This window comes from Phascolarctos cinereus, unplaced genomic scaffold, assembly GCF_003287225.1.
Source record: "Phascolarctos cinereus isolate Bilbo 61053 unplaced genomic scaffold, phaCin_HiC Scaffold_2;HRSCAF=192, whole genome shotgun sequence".
NCBI lineage: Eukaryota > Metazoa > Chordata > Mammalia > Diprotodontia > Phascolarctidae > Phascolarctos > Phascolarctos cinereus.
Genome location: NW_027555625.1, coordinates 151217394 through 151239646, shown reverse-complemented (window position 1 = coordinate 151239646; position 22253 = coordinate 151217394). Strand labels below are relative to the sequence as shown.

Sequence of the window (22253 nt, the reverse complement as noted above, 5' to 3'; positions counted from 1 at the left end):
CACATAGGCAATACTGTTTCAAAGTTGATATAACATGAACTGTCCAATATATTATAATTACTATAAATGAAAATACAAATTTTTATTGACTCTCTACCAACTGCTTTAACTAATAATCTCATTCTCTCTTGTTCTTCCCCTAAATTTACCTTAATAAGTCCTTGTTATCCTTATTTTTCTGTTGACTCTTTAGCCCTAATTACATATACCTATAGCATAGAGAAAATATAAAATAGAAACTGCAACAAAATTTCAAACATTTTTCTAAGGTTAAATTAAAAATTATTTTAAAATCTGTCCTAAAACATCTCATTGTTTTATTACTATTAGTTCACATCTATTTAGCATATGAAGTAGGGATTATATGTAATAACAGTGTTTTGCTGATTAACAGAAAATTGTTATATATATTCTTTTACACACATTCATTTCTACTGCATAGGAATATGCTTAGAGATATCCCTTCAAAAATCAGCTATCTATAGAAAAGTTATGGTCAGAGGTAGCCTTATCAAATACCATAAGCAATACCAACCATTAATTTATCTGAAATACTTTTGCCATCTACATGAAGAAAAACCACCAGCCTAAGAGTATTATTTTAAATTTTCTAAAAGAGGCAAAAGAATCTTAAGAGTTGAAAAGGGTCTTCAAATTCATCTAATTCATCCTCCCACCTCATGCAACACTTTCCCCTATAACTGAAGAGATAGTCTTCTATAACATAGAACATAAAATAGAACTTACTACCTAAAAAAGAAAACTATTCTATTGTTGGGACAGCCTAAATCATCAGAAAGTTTTCCTTACACTCTACACAGAAATCTGCCTTTCTATGACTTTTCTACTTACTGGTCTTAGTTCTGACCTCTGGAATAACATACACAGAATCAACCTACTCCTTCCAGATGACAGCTCTTGAAATATATGATGACTGCCACCATGCTCCACCTCCACCCCCAATACTCCCAAATCTTCTCTTTTTCTGGTCAAACATCCCCAGTTTCTTTGATCGTTTCTCATATAACATAATCCCCACCACCACCACCACCACCACCACCACCACCACTCTATTCTGGACACATTTCAGTTTGTCGTACCCAAAACTGAAAATACTACTCAAGAAATAACCTGGCTATCAAAGGAATAGTTCAACTACAGTAAAGCACAGTTGAACTATTTGCTTTTGGCATTATACGTCTATTGGCTAAATCTAGGTTGTATTAGCATTTTTACCAAATGACTAAGAAAAAGTAGAACACTAATCACATGTAAAAATATTACATGGATGTGTAGTAGACTTTAAATAAGACAAGTTAATTTCTTTTGTGTATAACTTTATTCCTACTTAAGAACAAAGTCTGTTGTTCAAATTTAAGCTATTTAAGTTCTGCCATTATAGATTGATACATTCTATATAGTACCCTAAATCACTTTTGGCACTCAGGAATTTAAAAAGAAATCATCTAAACACCAAAAAATATGTTCTGTCTCATAATAACTTACCATTAATTATAGATTTGCTTCATCATTCCCTTTCACTCTAAAGGAATAATGGCTTCATTATATTATCCTTAGAAAATCATCATGGGGAATTATGAATACAACTCACCTGAGTGGCTGAGGATCAATGGGGCAATTCAGCAGAGTTATGGCCCCAAGCAAGGGAATGGTAAGGGACACTGCTAGCATCATAAAAGTCATCTGGAAAACTCTACTGCTATAAGTGCTGCAAAAAATAAAATACATAAACACAATCAACAGAACATAAAAACAGCATTACAGATCTCTTTAAACACTATTTCATTGCTACTGAGAGATCAGGAGCAGAAGAGCCTCTCACCTCATTTCATCACAAGTGGCTATTTGCTTTTGCTGCTTGTGTTAAAGTTTAATACTACTGCCCCTCCCCTTCCAGTATGCTTTGCCTTTTTCCAGAAAACATGTTGGTTTTTTGTTTCTTCCAAGTGCTGGAAGCACTAAATTGCCTGGTATATGCCAGACAGTTGTTGGCTTTAGCTTTATTGCTTTGGAAAAAAGAATGTGGGGAAAGGGTCAAATAAGAAAAAGAAAAGGGGAGAGAAGGGAACAAGCACTTATTAAGGACCTACCATGTGCCAGGCACTATGCTACATGCTTTAATCCTGGGAGGTAGGTGCTATTATGATCCTCATATTACAACTGAGAAAACTGAGACAGACAGCTACCAAGAAGCGAAAGTTGCATTTGAATTCATGTCTTCCTAACTCCAGGCCTACCACTTTATCCACCTCTCCACCTACTCACCATTAAAAACCTGAGTTCTAAATGCTCCAAGACAAAGGACCTGCTCAAGTTATTATGTCCATGCCTACAGTTTCAACTGCTCCAAATCATACTATTTTCATAGCCTTACCAATACACCCCACAGTAGTGAGAATAAAAACAAATAAAAAGAAATTAGGTGATTCTGCTCGACTACATGGGAAAAAAGGGAAAACTGATTAGTCTTATCATTCCAGATTCCTGGTCCCATTTGCACACCAAAGCAGATTTGAAAGTAAAGACTAACATACCTATTTTAAGGATGAAATTTGTTATCATAGTGGTAGACTATAAGTGTAGGACACTCCACATATTGTCAGCTTTTTTTCAATATGTTGATTTTGTTGGACTTTTTTTTCCTCTTTTTTATTGTATCATATAGGCAATAGCTCTCTAGGATGAGGAAATGAGAAGGATACATCGGGAAATACAGGTGAAAACAAAAACATTTGAAATACTCTAAAATTTCTCAAATCTGGCTCATAAGCACAACATTCTATATGCTAAATACCTGAGAGGCTATCTGTGTCTAAAGCAGCACTGGTGGTTTAGCTGTGTTCATGCTAACACATAACTTCCTAATTGGTCTCTCAAGGCTCTCTCCTTTCCAATCCATCTTCCACAAAGTTACCAAAATGATTTTCTTAAGGGTGAGTCTAACTTGCCCTTAAGTATGTCAATCATCCTGCTCAATAAACTCCAATGACTCCATTGCTTCTAGGATCAAATACAAGCTCCTCTGCTTAGCTTTCAGAGATCTTCATGACCTGTCAACATACCTCTTCAAACTTATTATATATTATTCCCCTTCCCAAAGTCTGTGGTCTACTCAGACTGGCCTCCTTGCTGTTCTTTACATGTATGGACTACATCTCCCCTTTCCATGCCTCTATCCCAGCTATCTGTCTTTCCCCCGTCCCTAGAAAGCACTCCCACCTCACCTCACCTCTTCCTCATAAAATCTTTTGTTTCCTTGAAGACTGTTGAAGAAACATTTTCTACACAAGAGAATCTTAACCTGGGGTGAATTTTTTTTTTTTGCTTTTTGGTGAGGCCATTGGGGTTAAGTGACTTGCCCACGGTCACACAGCTAATATGTGTCAAGAGACTGAGATCACATTTGAACTCAGGTCCTCCCAACTCCAAGGCCAGAGTTCTATCCACTTCACCACCTAGCTGCCCTCTGGGATGAATTTTTTAAAAAAATGTTTAGATAACTATTTCAATATAATTGATTTCTTTTGCAATCCTTTGTATTTCATTTGATACATTTAAAAACATTATTCTGAGAAAGTATCCATAGGTTTCACCAGACTGCCAAAGGGGTCCATGACTCTAAAATAGTTAAGAATCCTGTTCTATAAAAGGCCTTCCTCACTCCCTCCCAGTTGCTAGTGCTCTTCTCCCACTCACCTCCATCAAAAAAAAAAACTTGCCACGAGTACGGTTTGTGTATTTTTGTATACATATATGTTATATATATATTATATTATATGTATATACACATATATATATATTTATATGTGTGTATGTATATATTGTCTCTCCCATATAAGGGCCTTAGGGTAGAGACTTTCATTTTTGCCTCTATTCCTAGCCAGACAACATTTTATAATTCTATTCAGATGGGGGAGATGGGGGCAAATTGAGTTAATTCAAGAAATATATTTAAATAAAAGCTACTGGAATCCTTTTTACTAAATACAAATATCAAACACAATAAAGTAAAGCAAAGCAGAAATATAAAGTCCCAATTTTTTTATAGTGTGACCCTAACAAAAAGTAGTTAATATACTCTAAATTCAAGAGTGGAAGCATTAATTTGCTTATTTTGAAGACTGAACACAAGGATGTTTTCTAGAATATACTCATCATTATATGGTCCCACTGGAATTTTTCAGATGTTAAAACTAAAGCTGATGCAACAGACTGAACAATACCAAGTGTTGAAAGACATCCCCAGGCAATAATTGCGAAAATCTAATCCCTCACAAGGAAATCTTTCACCACCCTGTCTTAACCTTTAACAAATTCACAAACAGATCACTTCATGTTTCATTGGGAAGAAAAGGGAGATTCACTGTTTCTATGTGCAGTGGAAGCCCTATACATTCCCTATAGAATAAGAGAAGCCATGATATACAGCACATATGGAGATGGGCTTCAATACATATGTTAAGGTTTATTTTCCTCAGGCGAATTCCCAGATCACTAATAAAATTACCTCTATTAACCATATTGCACTTATCTTAGGAAAAATTTGGTTTTAACCAGAAGGTGCTGGAGCCAGCTGAAACTGGTACAAAAGCCAAATGTTAAAATTTTGTAAACCATTTACATCTCAGAAATTGGCAAACACTACAAATCAGAGTTTGATTTATTGTACCATTAATTGTTCAGATTTAAGAAAGTGACAAAGAAAATGTTAATAATGCAGATTATACTTAAAAGTGTGTCATGAATACATTTTTTTTGAGAGTCAATTGTTAAACATTCACCAACACCATTTGGTTCATTTAACCCTCAGAAGAATACATTAAAGCATTTTGCTTAATGTTATTTGGTTACCATCTCATACAACATGCTGATTACAATCAATACAAAAAATTGTTGTCAATAGTGTTAAGTTAGCCAATACCAACAATGGTTATCTTAACCAGTCAAAGCATTTTTTAATAATAGCCAGCCATTATGCTATCAAACACAGGATTTTAACCATAACCTATCCATAAAATCATGGACTCTATAAATGGAAAAGGTCTTGGAGATCATTTAGTCCAACCCCCTTCACTATATAGGAATTTCACTGTAATAACCCTCTCTAGATCACAAAAAAAAAAACCTCATTCCATTTTGTACATCTTCAGTTGTTGGAAATTTCTTTCCGATACTGAGCCAAAATCTGCCACCTTGTAACTGATACCTATTTCTGCCCTGCGAAAGAACACACAACAAATCCAACTCTTGTTCTGTATATTGCCTTCAAATATGGGAAGATAGTTATCACAGCTCCTTCTTCCTCCCTGCCAAAGTTTTCTCTTTTCCAAGCTAAATAACTCTACTTCCTTCAAACTTTCCTAATACCACATGGTTCCCAGATCTTTTAACATGTTAATTAACCACATCTGGATAGGTTCCAATTTGTCAATCAATTCCCCCTCTTAAAATGTAGCTTCCAGAATTGAATAACAGAGCTATTCCCTGACAAATACATAGAAGAGGATTGTTAACTTCCTGGGTTTATAAGTTATGCATTTATTAACAAAGCCTAAAATTGTATTAGCTTTTTTTGGCAGCTGAGTCACACCATTGGCTCATATTGGGCTTACAAATGTTCTCCATCTTGTAGTATGCAGTTGATTTGTTGAAACTAAAGACTATATAATTTTTACTAACAAAACGGTTGAATCATTTCATAACGTTTTTCCTTCCTAACTTGTGCAAACATGTCCAGGCCAGGAAAACTGTTACCTTGCCTTTTAGGTACCTCATGAGATTAGAGAAAACATGCTGTCTTCAATCTCTGGAGAAAATTTCAGCCTCAAGCAGTCCCTGTATCCCTTACTAAAAAAAAATATAAACTAAATAGTTCATATACTCACTAAGAGTAAGTAAACAATCATGATGATGTAATTGGATCTGCCAATTATTAAGTGCTCAGCCCTGATCTATAAGATTTTCTGTGGATTTATACAAAGAGTTCTTCAGGCCAAATTAAAAGGCTTTTCCAGGTCCTCTGACAGTGGCAGCATGGTCAGAAATGGTACCGTACTCAGAATTAAGAAGATCTAGGTTGGCTGGAGTCCCACTTCTGACCAGGGGCAATACACAACTGAGTTTCAATATCCACTTCTATAAATTGTAAATAATATCTATAGATATTTCATCACACAAAGTTGTTATAAGGATCAAATAAGAGTATGTATATAAAGCACTAAGTAAACTTTAAAGTACTATATAAATGTCAACTATTATCATTACTATCCCAACACTGAATTGAACAGAAACACTTTTTGCCATCCTCTTATGGACTAAGAAATATGGTTTTATTTGACTAGAGAAGACCTGTGTAGCATCACAGAAACTCTAGGGGGAAAACTGAATAAACCTGACAGTTTTCCTGGATCAGGACAATTAACTATAACAAAGATCAAGGTAATCACTGGAGTTAGAACTACCTGTAAATATCAAATAGCAAGAAAACCTAGAAATGATTTACAATTTAAATTTACCACCATGTTTCTTAAATTACATTAAACTTAGGACCAGACCAGAAAACATATTATTTTCATTTTATGGATAAGAAATTTTAGAGGAAAAAAATTAAGTGATTCAGTTTCACTCAACAAGTGGCCATGCTTGAAAGAAAACCCTGGTCTCTTGACTCATCTCAGTGTTCTGGACTATTCATTCCACACTGCTCATTTAGAAAGCTAATAAAAATAACAGTAACAAAAACAACAAAACCTATTTGAGATAGAGGGTGGGGTAGGAAGAAGATATTTAGGAAATTGACTTGAAGGGAAGGTAGAAAGCTATTGAATTTTTAACTTAATATTCAACAACTTGATTCATCCTTCACTTCTCTCCTCAATAATAATAAAAGGTTGCTGCATACTATTACATAGTTGCATTCTCTTCCTAGATTCAACTGTGTTTCAAATAAGAATGGTTTCACAGTGTACACAATTTTTATTGTCAATTAAGTTTGTAAAGCACTTGGGTATAAAAGATACAGGGTAATAACAAGCTATCATTTATATGCCAGCAAACTTCTCTTTCTGATTTTCCACATTGAATTAAAGACACATTCCACATTGAATTAAAGGGATTAAAAACCAGATCATTCTCCTTCACAGATATTTAAAGCTATAAGAGCAAACATAATAATTTAAAGCTACAACAGCAAATAAAATAGCTTCATATATGGGCTTACCTAACACTGTTCAACTTCTATGTCCATTAAAGAAAACCTTTACTAAATTGTTTCCTTGAATTTTCATTAAGATTTTTTTTTCATTCCACCACTTACTGAGTAAACCATGGGCAAATCGCTTAGCCTGTTAAACTTAGGATACACCTCATCTGTAAAACTGATATAATAATATTTCAGCAACAATCTGGGGTCTCACGCAGTTCTAAGATCTATAATTCTCCTACTGTGTTCTTTTGAATACATACTTTTATGGATTCATATAATTGATTCTGTTTAGCACATCTTACATCCCAACAAAAGCCTATTCTTAAGTGTCAATATGTTCCTATTGCTACTCTTTTCCTTGATTTTGGACATTGCTTTCCTTCTTTATCTCATTTTGTTATTTTATAGCACTTGACTTCCGAGATAACTAAAGAAAATAATCAGAAAAAAATGAAAAGCCCCCTAAAATTAACTATTTAGGATAAAAATCTCAGACAAAAGCATTAGTAATGTGAATGAGAGAATCTAAACAGTCATGATGTTATGTATATATTAAAAGAATCTCTCTAAAAAGGAAGATAAACAGACAATAAGTATGCAGCCCTTAACTGATTTTTTCCTGTGAACTCATGGCCCTCACTAATGTGTCCTCATCTAGGTGTTACATTAGAGAAGATCAAGACTGATGCATAAAAACTTATACAGTCTATGTATTTATGAATAAGGAAAGGAGAAAAATACAAGAACAGAGTGACAACAATGAGTGACAAAAAAAAAAGTTAGGAAATCTATCAAAGCAACTCAGTCACTACAAAGTACATTTATGATGAGGTTAAAGGATATGATTCCATTCATTCAGTTTAAACAAATATAAAGAATAAATCCCAAAAGAGAAATGTAAGAATAATTTAATTAACTCTACAATAAAAATGTAACCTTCCCCTCCCTCCATTCCCTTTCTGCCCCAGTGACAGGAGTATGAAGAGAGATCTCAGAATTAGGTTTAGCCCTGCCACTGCAGTTCTCCAAGCAATAAAAGATACCTGATAAAAAAAAAATTTAAATGTGTATTTCTTTCATCTTTCTATTTTAAATGTGTATGAGTGAATCTTTTTTACATTTGTTGCTATAGATTATTGAGTTCATTGGGATTTCCTATGGAGAAGCCACTGGTTTATGAGAAAGAGAACTGATTTAGCATTAAAAGATATAACTTACTAGCTATGTGAGTTTAGGCAAATCACACAATTTCATGGAGCCTGTTCCTCAGTTACAAAATGGGTATTGTGTTTGCCCTGATTATCTAACAGTTGGTGAGGATTAAATGAGACAATGGAAGTGAAAGCCTTGTTAAACTGTAAAGAGCTATGACAGTGTATTAGGGCAGCTAATGGATAAATGCCAGGCCTGGAGTCAAAAAGACCTGAGTTCAAATGTAGCCTCAGACACCTTCAGCAAGTCACTTAGCCCTGTTTGCCTCAGTTTCCTCATTTGTAAAACGAGCTAGAGAAGGAACTGGCAAACCACTCCAGTATCTTTGCCAAGAAAACCTCAAATGGGGTCACGACAGTTGGACACACATGAACAATAACAATTTATTATTATTGTCATTTTCTATAACTACACTAACAGGCTAGCAATAAATGCTAGTAAAGATGGTAAATGATAAGCAATATAGGTTAATGGTAAAAAATATCACTAGGATATACTGAATACATACTTTGAGGGTCTCAAACAAGCCCTATCACTGGATCTCTAGTCAAAGGACCCAGGTTCTAATACTAGTTTTTCCTTGAGCAATGTCACTTCATATCTCTGAACCTCAGTTTTCCTTATAAATGTGCAAATTGGACCAGATTATCTTTCCTTTCCAGTTCTAAATCATGTGATTATACATCACAAAGTACAGGATTCTTATAATATCACATACTTTAACATTTACAAAGCACTTTCCTTAAAAACCTCTAAGACACAGTGTGCAAGTATTATTATGCTCCTTTTACAAATGAAGGAACTGAGGCTCAGAGAGGTTGCATGATTTATCCAATAACTTATTACTAGTAACTGTATGATCTGGAATTCAATGCAGGTCTTCTGACTCTTGAGAAAAATTCTTATACCACTACACCATATTCACTGTTCTCTTCACAAGTCAAGGGTCATTACAAGGTATTCTCCCAAACCTTGATTTTCTAGAATCATAGCCATGAGGATATCACTCACTAACCTCTCCCATCTGCTAAAAAATGCCTATCCCTAAAATGCTTTCCTAAACAGTGTGTATAAGAGCCTACTCAGACAGTCCTTCTTGCATTTAGTTCATTGTGTGCTATATCACATCTATATACCTGGGTTGATATCTATATACCCACAAGGGCTTGTGGAGATTTCACTTCATTAAATTGTGATGCAGTTTTAGATAAAAGCTCTAAATTTAAAAAAACAACATTGGGATCAAGTGCCTACCTAAGTTCTCTTAAAGGTGGGATCAGAAGAGCCCTAGCCAAGGGCAGAGCTTGCCTTCATTCTTTTTTACCTTTCTCTGCAGCATTCTGATGCCATTCTCAATCTCCTTGACCTTTCTGCAGCACTTTGACATTTCTGATTGCTCCCTCCTCTGGATACACTCTCTTCTCTTGGCTTCCATAACAATTCACTCATAGTTTTTCCTCTTACCTCTCTGAACACTCCTTCCTTCTCCTTTGTTGGATCTTCATCTTTCTTCTGCCCTTTAACTCCTGAGTGTCTCCTGAAGGTTCTATTCTTGGCCTTTTCTTCTCTCTTTCTACAACATCTCTCTTGGCAATTTCTTCTCCACTACCACAGTATCAGTTATCACTCCTATGCAGATGATTCAAACCAATACCTCCACCCTTAAACCCTCCCTAGAGCTTTAATCCCATCTTATAACTGCCTAGTGGTTATACTGCCTGTGCCTAAAACGCCTGTCCAAAACTGAATTTATCTTGCACCCCCCAAAAAAAACTGCCCCTAACATTTCTATTTCTCCTGATGACACCATCATCCCCACTGTCACCCAGGCTTCTAATAGGATTCACATTGGCTAACCTTCCTTTCAGTTGTAAGGTCTTACAAACTTCACCTTCAATTCAATTCAGCAAGCACTATCAAAAGTCAAAATGAAGGGCCAGGTACTGTGCTAGACCCTACAGACGCAAAGACAAAGATGAAACAGCTCCTGCCCTCAAAGAGCTCATTTTCTACTGGGTGATATAATGGATATATAGATAAGCAAATATAAAATATATACAAAATAAATACACAAAGAAACTTCAGAATAGAGAGGATAAGTTCAGAAAAAACCTACTAAAAGGGGTGGTACTTGATCTAATCCTTGAAGGAGGTTAGGGATTCTAAAAGGCAGAACTGAGGAACATGTACTTTCCAGGCACAAGAGGTGGCCTCTGCAACATCCTTTGAATCCACTCCCTATTTTTTTCATTGTTCACCACAACATCTCAATTTTAGGCCTTCAACTCTTCTTAACTAAGCTGTTGTACAACCCTTCTAACTAGTCTTCCTGACTCTAAGATATCCACTCTTCAATCTGCCCTTCAAAATTACTGCAATTATTTTTATCAATACAGTGATATAATCACATCATTCTTCTCTTCAAAAACCTGAGTACCTTCCCAAAGCCTAGTAAAACAGTATAAACTGCTGATTTTGGCATTTATAGATATTCACAATCTGGTTGCAACCTACATTTCCAAACTTATTCATATTACTTCTATCTGCTTTGTTTCAGTCAAAACAGACTATTTCTCACTCCATTTTTACACTGTCCTTTTCTACCTCCATGCCCACAATTGTATGTGGCCCAAATCCAAACTTGGGATGGACTTCTACACACACATTATTATCTCTACCTGCTGAAATCAAGGCCCAATTGAGGTTGAAGCAACTCCAATCTGTGACTCACACCATCTTCCACCCAAATCCCCTCAAAAGGTGATCTCTCAAAATTCAGAAGAGGACACAGACAAGCAGGGCAGTGTTATCATTAAATATAATGTATACTTTTAAAAAAACTCAAATTATACATAACAAAGATTCAAGGTCTTATATAAAATCCTCTTTTTCTGTCCTTTGCATATGTAAATGTTCGTGTCTGGTTTATGTTTGTTAAGATCATAATAATTTTTTAAAAAGAAAAACTTTTTTTAAGTCATCTCTGCCTCCTCAAATTTCTCATAGCATTTTGCCAGGGCTCTCCTTTGCCCCCTCCTTCATTTATTGCTGTATGTGTACTTCCACACCTAATTAGATTCAACTCACCAAACACATATCAAGAACCTATGTGATAAAAAATAAAATGGAAAAAAAAGAACCTAAGTGCTTAATAAATTTTAAAACTGAATTCTCACTACCACGCCAGAAGTGACCTGTTTCTCCTCAAATTTTTGTAGCAATTTCCTCTTTCCATACTTATTTTTGTGCGTGTGTTCCTCACTCATCATTACCCCCATTAATTTGTAAAGTCATTTAACGCAAAGCCTAGGTCTTCTTTATATTTGATAATTAATGCTCATCGGATTGAATTGAAAATTAAGTGTTTAAAGGCACAAGAGAGAGAAAAGCCTGGGGACAGGTGTGTCTAGCCAGAGGCCCAGTGAGTGAGACCAGGTGATAGCAAGGCCAAAGGACCAAGAGGCGGATAAGAAGGAGGAGGAGTAACTGGGTGACAGAATCCACATTCAGGGGCTGCTAAATTCCTGGGAAGCTGGAGCTTCAGGAAAAGAAAGAGGGACGAACCGAGCAGGCGCATTCTGCGCTGACACACGCAAGCACATGCATGCATGCACATGCACACACATGCATGCACATGCACACACATACACATATACACATACATACTCATGCATGCAAACACAAGCCTCCAAGCCTGGACTTGGGACCACAGAGCCCACCCCATCCAACGTCCGGGCCAGGAAGGGGAGTCAGGGGAGCCGGAGGACACTGGGCCGAGGCGGCTCGACCTCTACCTGCCCTGCTTGGCCTCCTGCGCCTGGCTGTCCTCAGTGATGACCTGAGCCCGCACGGGCCGGCGCTGCCGCAGCCCTTCCGCCTCATTCATGGCGCTGATACCCCTGTCTCCCGACGCCCAGACTGAAGCGACCGGTTGCGGTTCCCTCCTCAAAGAAGAGCAGTCCGGAGCCCGGCGGCGGCCCCGCCCCGCTGGGACGGCCAGCTCCGCCCCGGCCCCGCCTCTTCACCTGGCCCTCCCTCGTCTCCCGGAGGGTCTGGGCTCCGCCCCGACATACCAACAGCCGTCACTGTTGGTTCGGCCCCTGGCGCGGAAAGATGACATAGAACGGCCGAGGGCCGTCGCGTGCCGACTGGCGCCGGGAGATGACGTCAAGGGCGGGACTACGGCCGCGACGCCGTGGGTGGGTGCAGTGTCTGCCTTCCAGTTCCGTCGTCTTCTTCCCGGTCTCCTCTCAGGGCGAGGACGGAGAGTAGAGGCAGAAGACCCGTAGGCGAGGCTGGCGGAGATGCGGGGCGAGGGGCGGGCCGAGGACCCTCGGCCGCCCCGGGGCTCCCTGCGCCTGAACGTGTCTAATCCGGTCCCGAAGCTGAAAGTGACAGACCAGGCCATCTCGCAGTTAACAGTAGAGTAGAAGGGAAACGAAAGATGATGAAACGTGCTTGGATCGAGCCTCTTGAGGCTCTTCTAGTATCGGGGATCTAGAGTTGGAAGGGATCGTGCAGGAATATAGTCCAGCCTCCTCGTTTTCCCGGGAGGAACTGAGGCCTGGGGAGATCGCTGCTGCCTCAAGTTCATCGTACCGGTAGAGGAAGGGAGTTTAGGCCCACGGAGCTTGTTAACTTGCCCTAAGCCAGTAGAAGGAGCTGGATTTGAACCTAAGCCCTCTGACATCAAATCCAATACGTTTTCTCTTGTAACATTGCTGGTTTGGAGATAAGGCAACGAAGTAGGTTTACTATGAGGAACGTCTTGTCAATCAGCAAGCATTTTAGTAAGCTCTTTCATATGGGGCCAGGCACTTTGCTAAACGCTGAAAATACAAAGAAAGGCAAAAAAAAAAAGGGGGGGTTCCTGCCCTCAAGTAGCTCAGATTCTAATGGAGGAGAAAAAGACTATATATGAGATAGATGCACAGTAGAAGGAGGGTAATCTCCACTGGAAGGCAGGAGCAGTTGGGGGGTGGGGAGGGAGAGGGGAGTGACCCGGAAAGGCCTCCTACAAAAGATGGAATTTGAACTGAGTCTGGAGGGAAGCCAGTAAAGACGCGGACTAGGAGGGTGAATTGTCTGGCTTGAGTGAGTGAAAAAAGGTGGAGTTGCCAGATTGTAGAATATGAGAGGGGAGTAAAGGAAAAAGACTGAAAGCTGGAAAAGACAAGGTTTTTTAAAAAGTCTTTAAATGCCCAGCAAAACACTGCAGTCGACAGGATTGAATGTGAAGGCAGAAGATGTTTTCAAATCCCAGCTCTGTCACCTACTACCTATGTGACTCTGGGCAAGTTCCTTAACTTCTCTGAGCCTCAGTTTTCTCATATGTAGAAGAAAGAAAAAAAAGAGGGAGGGTGAGAATTAGGGTGGGGAGTGAAGGGTTGCATTAGAAGATCTCTGGTCTCTTCTAGCCCCAGATTCTTTATTTTTAGAGTTTTCGTGTCTGTATTTTATAGTTTTGCAAAATGTTTTTTCATCAGCTTGTTCATTTAAATTAATTATCCCCATTTTACAGATGAAGAAACTGAGACTCTAACCCTGACTCCAAATGCACACTTGGGCACTTGAGCTCAAGTTTTGAAATTCCAAGTCCAGTGTTCCTTCTACTATATATGATGTTGCCTCTCCAGATAACAGAAACTGTGTTGGATGTCCAGAAGATTAATTATGCATCATGTTACTAAGCAAAAGGCTAAGCATATAACTACAAATTAAAGCTTTCCTTCCTGAAGTGAGAGAACTTTGTTCACATTCCTCACAACTCTCTGAGTTGAATGGTACAAGTTGTAGCCCCATTTTACAGATGAGAAAACTGAACCTCAGAGAGGCTAAATAACTCATATTTTTAGTCTGTTTTAGATGGATTCGTGATTTTAGGAATAATTGCACTAGATCTGTATCTGTGGACTAGATATGGTTCTAAATGTCGAGTACTTATACTTGGAACCCAAGTTTTCTATAACCAATGTGTTCTCTGCTATACTACACTGTGTCTGAATCTTTATAGCAGAGCTTTCATAAAAGATTTTCAAAATCCTTTAGAAGATAACTGTACAAGTACATACTATTACTGAGAATACTTTGGAGGTAAAATACAAAGAAATGTAATGATGTATGTCAAGTGTTATACTACTAGTCACATACTTTTGTTATTACTGTTTCCTCGAATACTCGTGTCCTTCATGATCCAATTTGGGGTTTTCTTCTTCTCCAGCTCATTTTACAGATGAGGAAGCTGAGGCAAACAGGGTTAAATGACTTGCCCAAGGTCACACAGCTAATGTTTGGGGCCAGATTTGAACACAGGAAGATGAGTCTTTCTGACTCCAGGCCCATCGCTCTATCCACTGTGTTACCTAGCTGCCCTAGCCACATAGTAGACAAACCCTAAGGATTTGTGTGAGTTACATAGAGGCTTAGTGATTTTCACAGTGCCTCACAGCTCTCAATATGAACCCAAGTCTTCTGACTGCAAGCCCAGCACTACCATTTGTTGACCCTGTTATTATTTATTACTACATCAATAGGTTTGGCCATGTAATAAGACAGGACTTAATGGAAAGACTAATATTGGGAAAGATTAAAGGCAAAAGGAGAATGGGACGGCATAGGTGGATAGTGTCATGGAAGCAATGAGTATAAGCTTGGACAGACTTCAGGAGATAGTAGAGAAAAGGACCTGGCATGGGGTCACAAAGAGTTGGACATGACTGATGTGAGGAAAATACAAATAGTAATCTAAACTGAACTAGATCCTAAAAATGAAATAATTGAATCTTTTAGCTTTCCTTGTATAATTACCTTTAAAACTACTAGGTGGTGCTAGTATTCCATATAAACAATGTCAAATGACAGCAACAGAACTGAAGAATTCATTTATCTACTTCGGCAAGGGTAGCCCATATATGATTCAGGCCTATAACTTTATTTCAGTGAATATATGTTTTGTGAAATGTAAGTCAGCCTTGCCAACATATTTGTAAAGAATTTGGTCTGTTCAGTACATCTGATACCCGTGATCCAAGGCAATAATAATAAAAGTAGCATAGGATGCTTTACTTTTAAGTATTCCTTTGGTAGATTGAGTCCCTTAGATTCTAACACAAGTACTTAAATCCTTTGGGGAAAATATAATGAATAAATGGAAAAGTGTTTATCAAGAGTGCACTTACAATGTGCCAAGCTATAATAGTAACTCATTTTTATGCAGTGCTTCATGTTTTATGAAGCACTTTTCTGGAACAGCCTATTGAGGTAGCAGTACAAGTATTATCATCCCCATCTTAGAAATTCCAGTTCAATTCAACAAGCGTTTACTAAGCAACTTACTTTGTGTTAAGCACTGTGCCAGGCCCGGAGCTTACTTTCTACTAGAAGGGAAAGCATATATACAAATAACAAAATACAAAATGCATACAAATTAAATGTGGGGGTGAGTAGTGTAATAACTGGGGGAATCAAGAAGGTCTCTTCTAGGAGATGGCACAGCCCAAGTGAGACTGGAAGGTAGCTAGAGACACCAAGAGGCAGAGGTGAAGGATAGCATCCAGGCATGGAGAGTGGGAATGAGGGGAGGGGAACCCGGCAGTGCAAAGACTCATGTAAGAGATAAAATGTTCTGTACGGGAATAGCAAACAGACCAGTTTGACTGGAAAATAGATTACATGAGAGATTATATTCAATGGAAGATAGATACTATTTTCCAGTGAACATCTCACTAAATTCCAGTGGCTCCTTATCATTTGCAGGATCACATATAAAATATTCTGGCATTTAAAGACCTTTCCAATCTATACTTTACTCCCTTTCTCCCACACTGCTCCAGCGACACTAGCCTCCTTGCTGTTCCTCACATAAGACATTCCATCTCCAGATTCTGAGCATTATTGCTAACTGTCCCCTATGCCTAGAATGCTCTCCTTCCTCATCTTCACTACCTTTCTTCTGCCTACCTTCAAATCCCAACTAAAATCTCACATTCTACAAGAAGCCTGGCAGAGCATGGGGGGAGAAAGGGACAATGGGTGGAGTAATAAATGACTTTGAATGCCAAACACAGGATATTATATTTGATCCTGGAGGTGATAGAGAGATACTGGAGTTTAATTGAGTACTTTACCGAGTGACATGGTCAGACTTAATGCTTTAGAAAGATAACTGACAATTTAGTGGAGGATGGGCTAGAGTAGGGAAAGATTTGTAGCAAAGAAACCAACCAGGAGGCTATTAAAATAGTCTGTCCAGGTGTGAGATGATAATGGCCTGCACCAGGGTGATGGCAGTGTCAGAAGAGAAGGGGCATATGTGAGTGTTGTTTCTAATATGAAATCAACAGGCCTTGGCAAGTTTGAATAGGGAGAGGGGGAACAGTATAAAAGAGAGTGAAACTCAAGGGTAATACCTGGGTCTCGAGCCTTGGTGACTGGAAGGATGGTGGGGTCACGAGCAGTTATAAGGAAGTTTAGAAGAAGGATCGGTTTTGGCGGAAAGACAGTGAGCTCAGTTTTGGACATGTTGAGCTTTAAATGTCTATGGAACATGCAGTTCTAGATGTCCATTAGTGAGTTGGAGATTTGAGACGAGGTCAGCAGAGAGGATAGTACTGGATAAATAAATTTTAGAATCATCCTCATGGAGATGATAATTGAATCCAGGGGAGCTGATCTCATCATTTCATCAGGTGAAATATAAAGAGAGAAGAAAAGAGGACCCAGGACAGAGCCCTATATGATACCTGTGGTTAGTAGGCATGACTTGGATAAAAGTCCAGCAAAGAACACTTAAGAATGAGTGGTCAGATAGGTAAGAGAAGAACCAGGAGAGAGTAAGATCCCAAAAACCTCGAGAGAAGAGAGTATCCAGGTGAAGGGGGTGTTCAGTAATGTCAAAGGCTACAGAGAGGATATGTTAGTAACTTCGGAGAGAAGAGTTTCTGTTGAGAGTTTGAAAATGGAGCCACCTATTGCAGTCAACCTCAAGGAGTTTAGCCACAAAAGGAAAGAGATAAGGGAGACATTGTCTTATTGGTAGGTGGTGCAGAAGCAGCTAATAGAGAAAGTGGAGATGCTAGAAGTAGCTATCTGCTGGAGATGAGATAAAATGGGATCACTTGTGCGTATGAAGAAGTTTGCCTTGGCAAGGAGAAGAGGGGTTGAAGAGGGAGCAAATGGAAGGATGCATCTGAATGATAGCAGATAAAATGGAAGAGAGAGGAGTGATTTCAGCCAAATGGCCTGTTTTGTTTTGTTTTTTTCAGGAAAATGTGAGGCAGGATTCTCATCTGAGGAGGTGGAAGAGGGGACCTCCGGGAGACTTGAGGAAAGATGAAAAGTTTTGGAAGAGCCATTTTGTTGAGTGGGATAGTGAGTTCATTAAGGAAGTAACAAAGGATTGTCAGGAGGCAGTAAGGACCTAGCTGAGGTTATATAATAGGAATTTATAGTGGACCCAGTCTTTTACAACACACTTTTCTCACAACCACCCTATCAGGAGAGTAGAATGAATGTTGTTATTCCCTCATTACACATAAAGAAACAGGTTCAGAGGTTGACTTGTCCATGGTCACATAGTTAATAGACTTTAGCTGGAAATACTCAGAAATCCCAACTTTTAAGTGCAGACTGAAACAACTGAAAACAACATAATGTTTTTTTCACCACACTATGCAGCCTTTTCACAATTAATTATCCTTCCTGGGGAATCTTCATCCCAAACTAGATTAAGCAGTTTGAAGTGCCTTTTACTATTCCAGGTGGTTACTCAATCTGAGTGTACAAAGGAGTAAAATATATCTATTGAGCACTGATAGGAAGTTGAATAGTGAGTAGAGATCTGGCCAGGGAGTCAGGAAGACTTGGGTTCAAGTGATATCTCTAGCATACTGGCTATGACCCCTGAGAAGTCACTTAGGTATTTAATCTCAGTGCCCAATGCAACTCTCCAAAAATTGCAGAATAGGCCAGTTAAGCTTTAGTAGAGGGAGTTTCATTTCCATGAGTTCCCTACAATAAAATCACAATCCAGGCCAAAAACAAAAACACACTGAAAACCAAACCCATTTAATATCATTAGACTTTTCATATGTCTTGATCTTTTTACATAACTTTGTTAGTCCTGGAGGAAAGATAATAGATTTGATGGCTTAAGCCTTAAGAATTGGAAGCTAGGTGTCACAGTGGAATGCTAAGTCTGGAGTCAGGAAGGTTACTCTTTGTGAATTCAAATCTGGCCTCAGACATTTACTAGCTCTTGTGACCCTGGGCAAATCACTTAACCCTGTTTGCCTCAGTTCCTCAATCTGGAAAATGAGCTGGAGAGGAAATGGCAAACCATTCCAGTATCTTTGCCAAGAATACCCTGATGGGATTGGATGTGACTAAAAAACTATTGAACAACAACAACAAAAAGCCTTAAGAATAGCAAATCCACAAATACCAGAGGTCTGCTTTGTTTGTAATACACAAAGTGAAACAGCATTCTAGCCCACTTTTTTGGAGAGCTTTAGTTTCATTCCACTCTTAAACAGAATAAAAATCTCAAGATTGCTCTTTAGGCAGGAAAATCACTTCGTTTATTTTTGTCTTCATTCCTCCCCAGCTCCAAGCCCTCTACCAGACATTTCTAGGAAATCAGTCACACCAAACAGAATGGAACAGCCTAACTTACTCAGGAGGACCGTTGCCATTCCCAAATGGTCCAATAGAACCACAATTCACATGTAATCTATTGACCTTGTGTTTAAAAAAATTAATTTGAAGATAAGCAGAAAGCTTGAAAATCCCTTTTGCCATTTTAAGTTCAAATAGGAAACAAATGTCAAAATATTCAAATAATTTCTGGTCAGAGTTCCCTAGAGTAAATAGATTTTATTCTTAAGGGTAGTGGATATAAGGGCCAAATACTTTTTATGCTGATTACTTAAGTTACCTGTACAGATAGGAAATAGAAAAGGGCAATCTTCAAATAAGTTTCAAATTGAAGTGTTAAGGAGAAAGTTTGAAACAGCCAGGAGAGCTGTGCAGAAAATAAGATCTCAATAAATCATTAGTCAATGGAATGAAATCCTTTGTAATATGAGTATCAAGGTCACATGTCAGAATCCTGCTTTTAGTACTCTGAATCTGAAATTTTAAAACTTTCATACTACCACTTTTTAAATACTTTTATTTCTTAAATGCAAATGCACCATGCTATTGAATCTCCAGGGTTGAATTAAGCAACAATCACAATTCTCCAAGTAATGGGGAGGGTGGTAACTATTAAAGAAATCACACGTCAGAAATAATTGAATTAAATTTAGTGAAATAGAGGGTAATTGTCCCCATAATTAATGACTGCTTTTATAATGAGCGTATTATGTATAATTACAGGCTTCAATTTAAAATTCTTGATTAAGAAGTAATCATCCGTTCGTCACTTTGTTCACATCTTAAGGAGGCTCTCTATGTATCCATGGTATACCTCTCACCCATAATAAATAAAAACTTCCTTAAGTAAAATCAATGGATTCTTGGACTCAGTACATGGAAAGTTGCAGGTGTGAAGCTCTAGGGGTATCAGCCCACAGGGTTTATACTAAGGAATGAAGAAGTAATGATGAAGGCTTAATCAGAGGGATAATATTTTAGAAGTCTCTGAAGCAAAGGAGGAGTTATTCAGGTATCCAAATAGAATTAGTGTCCTTTGAAATTCACTAACTAAACAAGGATATGTCCTAAGTGCACCATCTAAGATAAACATGAACTCGTGAATACTTGATGATTCTTTCCTAGCTGTGTCATCCTGTTGCATAATACAGTGTGGTGCTGTTTTATAAATATTGTGCCTCCTAGTGAACAAATGTATAATTGAGGTGAGACTAAATATAATAAAGTTGATTACTTCATCTTGTTTCTGATACCACATCCTCAAGTTTCCTTGGAAATTATAAAGGAATTTTATGTATTGTCAAAAAAAAATCAGGCCCACCCAGTCATGAACTATATATTTGTTGTCCAAGGACCAGCCTCACTAAATTTAGAGGTTTATCACCAGGTTAAATAGAAGAAGTTTTTGGTCATAGAAGCTTTTAAAAATCACCTGCAAAGCTATAGAGGGGTTGCAATCTGTTGGTGGAGGAGTACTCATTAATAAAATAACAAGTTCTTGAAGTATTTTAACTTCCTTGAAGTATTAAAATAATGTAAAAAAGATGCATTGCCAAATATACAAAAGGAATATTTGAATCTTGAAATTCTTTGTGCTCAACATACTCAGTTAAAAGTGCTAAGAAGCTCTCAAGCCAACGCTGTTTACTAAGTAATTCCGTAGTAACCAGCAGAGCATTAGAAAGTCGCCAGCTAAAATAATTTACAAATAAATACAAAATCATAGGCAAATAAATCTTAGAATTGGAAGGAAGCCTGAAGGTCACCAACTCTACCCTTTCCCATTCAAGAATTCCCTTTGCAATATATGAGCCATAAGATCCTATACTTGAATACTTTTAGATCCATAGAGCTCACTACCAAATGAGATAACCCATACTTTCTCCTGTAATTTCTGCATATTGATTCTAGTTTAACTCTGGAACCATACAGAATGAATAATCCCTTTTAGACATGAAAGTCCTTAGAAAACAGGTTTTATGTTCCCCAAGTTTCACCCATTTCTCATATGGCATGGGTTCGTAGCCTTCCCTACATCTTCATGACTTCATATTTTGCCATTATCCCTTTTAAAGTGTGGAGCCCGTCATGGAACATAGTTTTGCAAATGTGTTCTGACCAACCTAGAATACAACAGTAGACATTAACAGGTATACAATATCTGAAATGAGTGAAACAGTATGTCTTAATGACAAAGTGTAGGGTTTTTTTTACTCCCATGTTACAATATTAATCCACATTGTTAGAACTCAACTAAAACTCCTTGTCTTTTTCATATAAGCTGCTGTTAAGTCAGACTTGTCTCCATTCTATGTTCCATTCCATACACAGTTGAATTTTTTAACCAAAGGGCATTTGTATACTTATCATCTTTAATCTTATTAGATTTAGTCTGTGGTTCCAATAAGTCAATATCTTTTTGGATCTTGATTCAAAAATTCCAAATCAACAAATACTTAACTTTGGGATGTTTTTTGTAGGGAAGTAGCTGTTATCAAAATGAAATTGTGTCAAAAAATAAATAAAAAAATTTAAAAAACCAAATATTTAAGCAACCATTAATAATAGGTACTTAAATACCCTGTACTGGGTACTGGGGGTGCAAAGACCAAAAAAAATAGTCCTTTCCCTAAAAGAGTTTACATTCTACTGGAGAAATACAACATGTGCATAAGTCATATATACAGAGTACATTCAAAGGTAATTTCAAAAGGGAGAGGGCACTGAGGGGAATCAGGAAAGGCCTTGTGTAAGAGAAGGTACCTAAGATGTGCTTTGGAGGAAATTTAGGGATTCTATAAGGTAAGGTGAGAAGGAAATCCTTTCCAGGTATCAGAAAACAACACCTGTACTAAGGAAGATAGGAGATGGAGTATCATTAATAAGGATCAGCTAGCAGGTAAATGTTACTGAAATGGAGATTGCATGAAAAGGGATCATCTGAAATAAAACCAGAAAGGCAGGCCCAGGTCATAGTGTGGAGTGCTTTAAATGCCAGCTTAAGAGATCTAAGCAACAGGGAGTCACTGAACATTTTTGAATAGGAGAGTGAAGTGGTTGATGAGCGGGGTTGTTTGGGGTTTTTTTGGGGAATATTAATTTTACAGCTGTCAAAAGTCATTGAGCATTTATTAAGTGTTGCTTACTATATGTATCAGGTAGT

At 37.9% G+C, this 22253-nt stretch overlaps 1 protein-coding gene across 6 annotated transcripts in view; it reads right to left on the bottom strand.

Moving 5' to 3' along the window:
- Nucleotides 1–22253, bottom strand: part of APMAP (adipocyte plasma membrane associated protein) — a 45063-nt gene that overhangs the window by 20967 nt on the left and 1843 nt on the right. Inside the window, exons 1-2 of one of the 6 annotated variants that reach the window (XM_020987208.2) lie at nt 12511–13221; nt 1613–1729 (exon numbers count right to left, since the gene is read on the bottom strand). In XM_020987208.2, coding sequence (XP_020842867.1) covers nt 1613–1729; nt 12511–12845 — 452 coding nt within the window. In that variant the 5' untranslated portion in view covers nt 12846–13221. Of the gene's footprint in view, nt 1–1612; nt 1730–1843; nt 1864–9901; nt 9958–12103; nt 12127–12231; nt 12439–12510; nt 13222–22253 lie in introns of those variants that run through there. The other 5 variants (XM_020987246.2, XM_020987222.2, XM_020987213.2 and 2 more) reach the window with 5 other exon arrangements.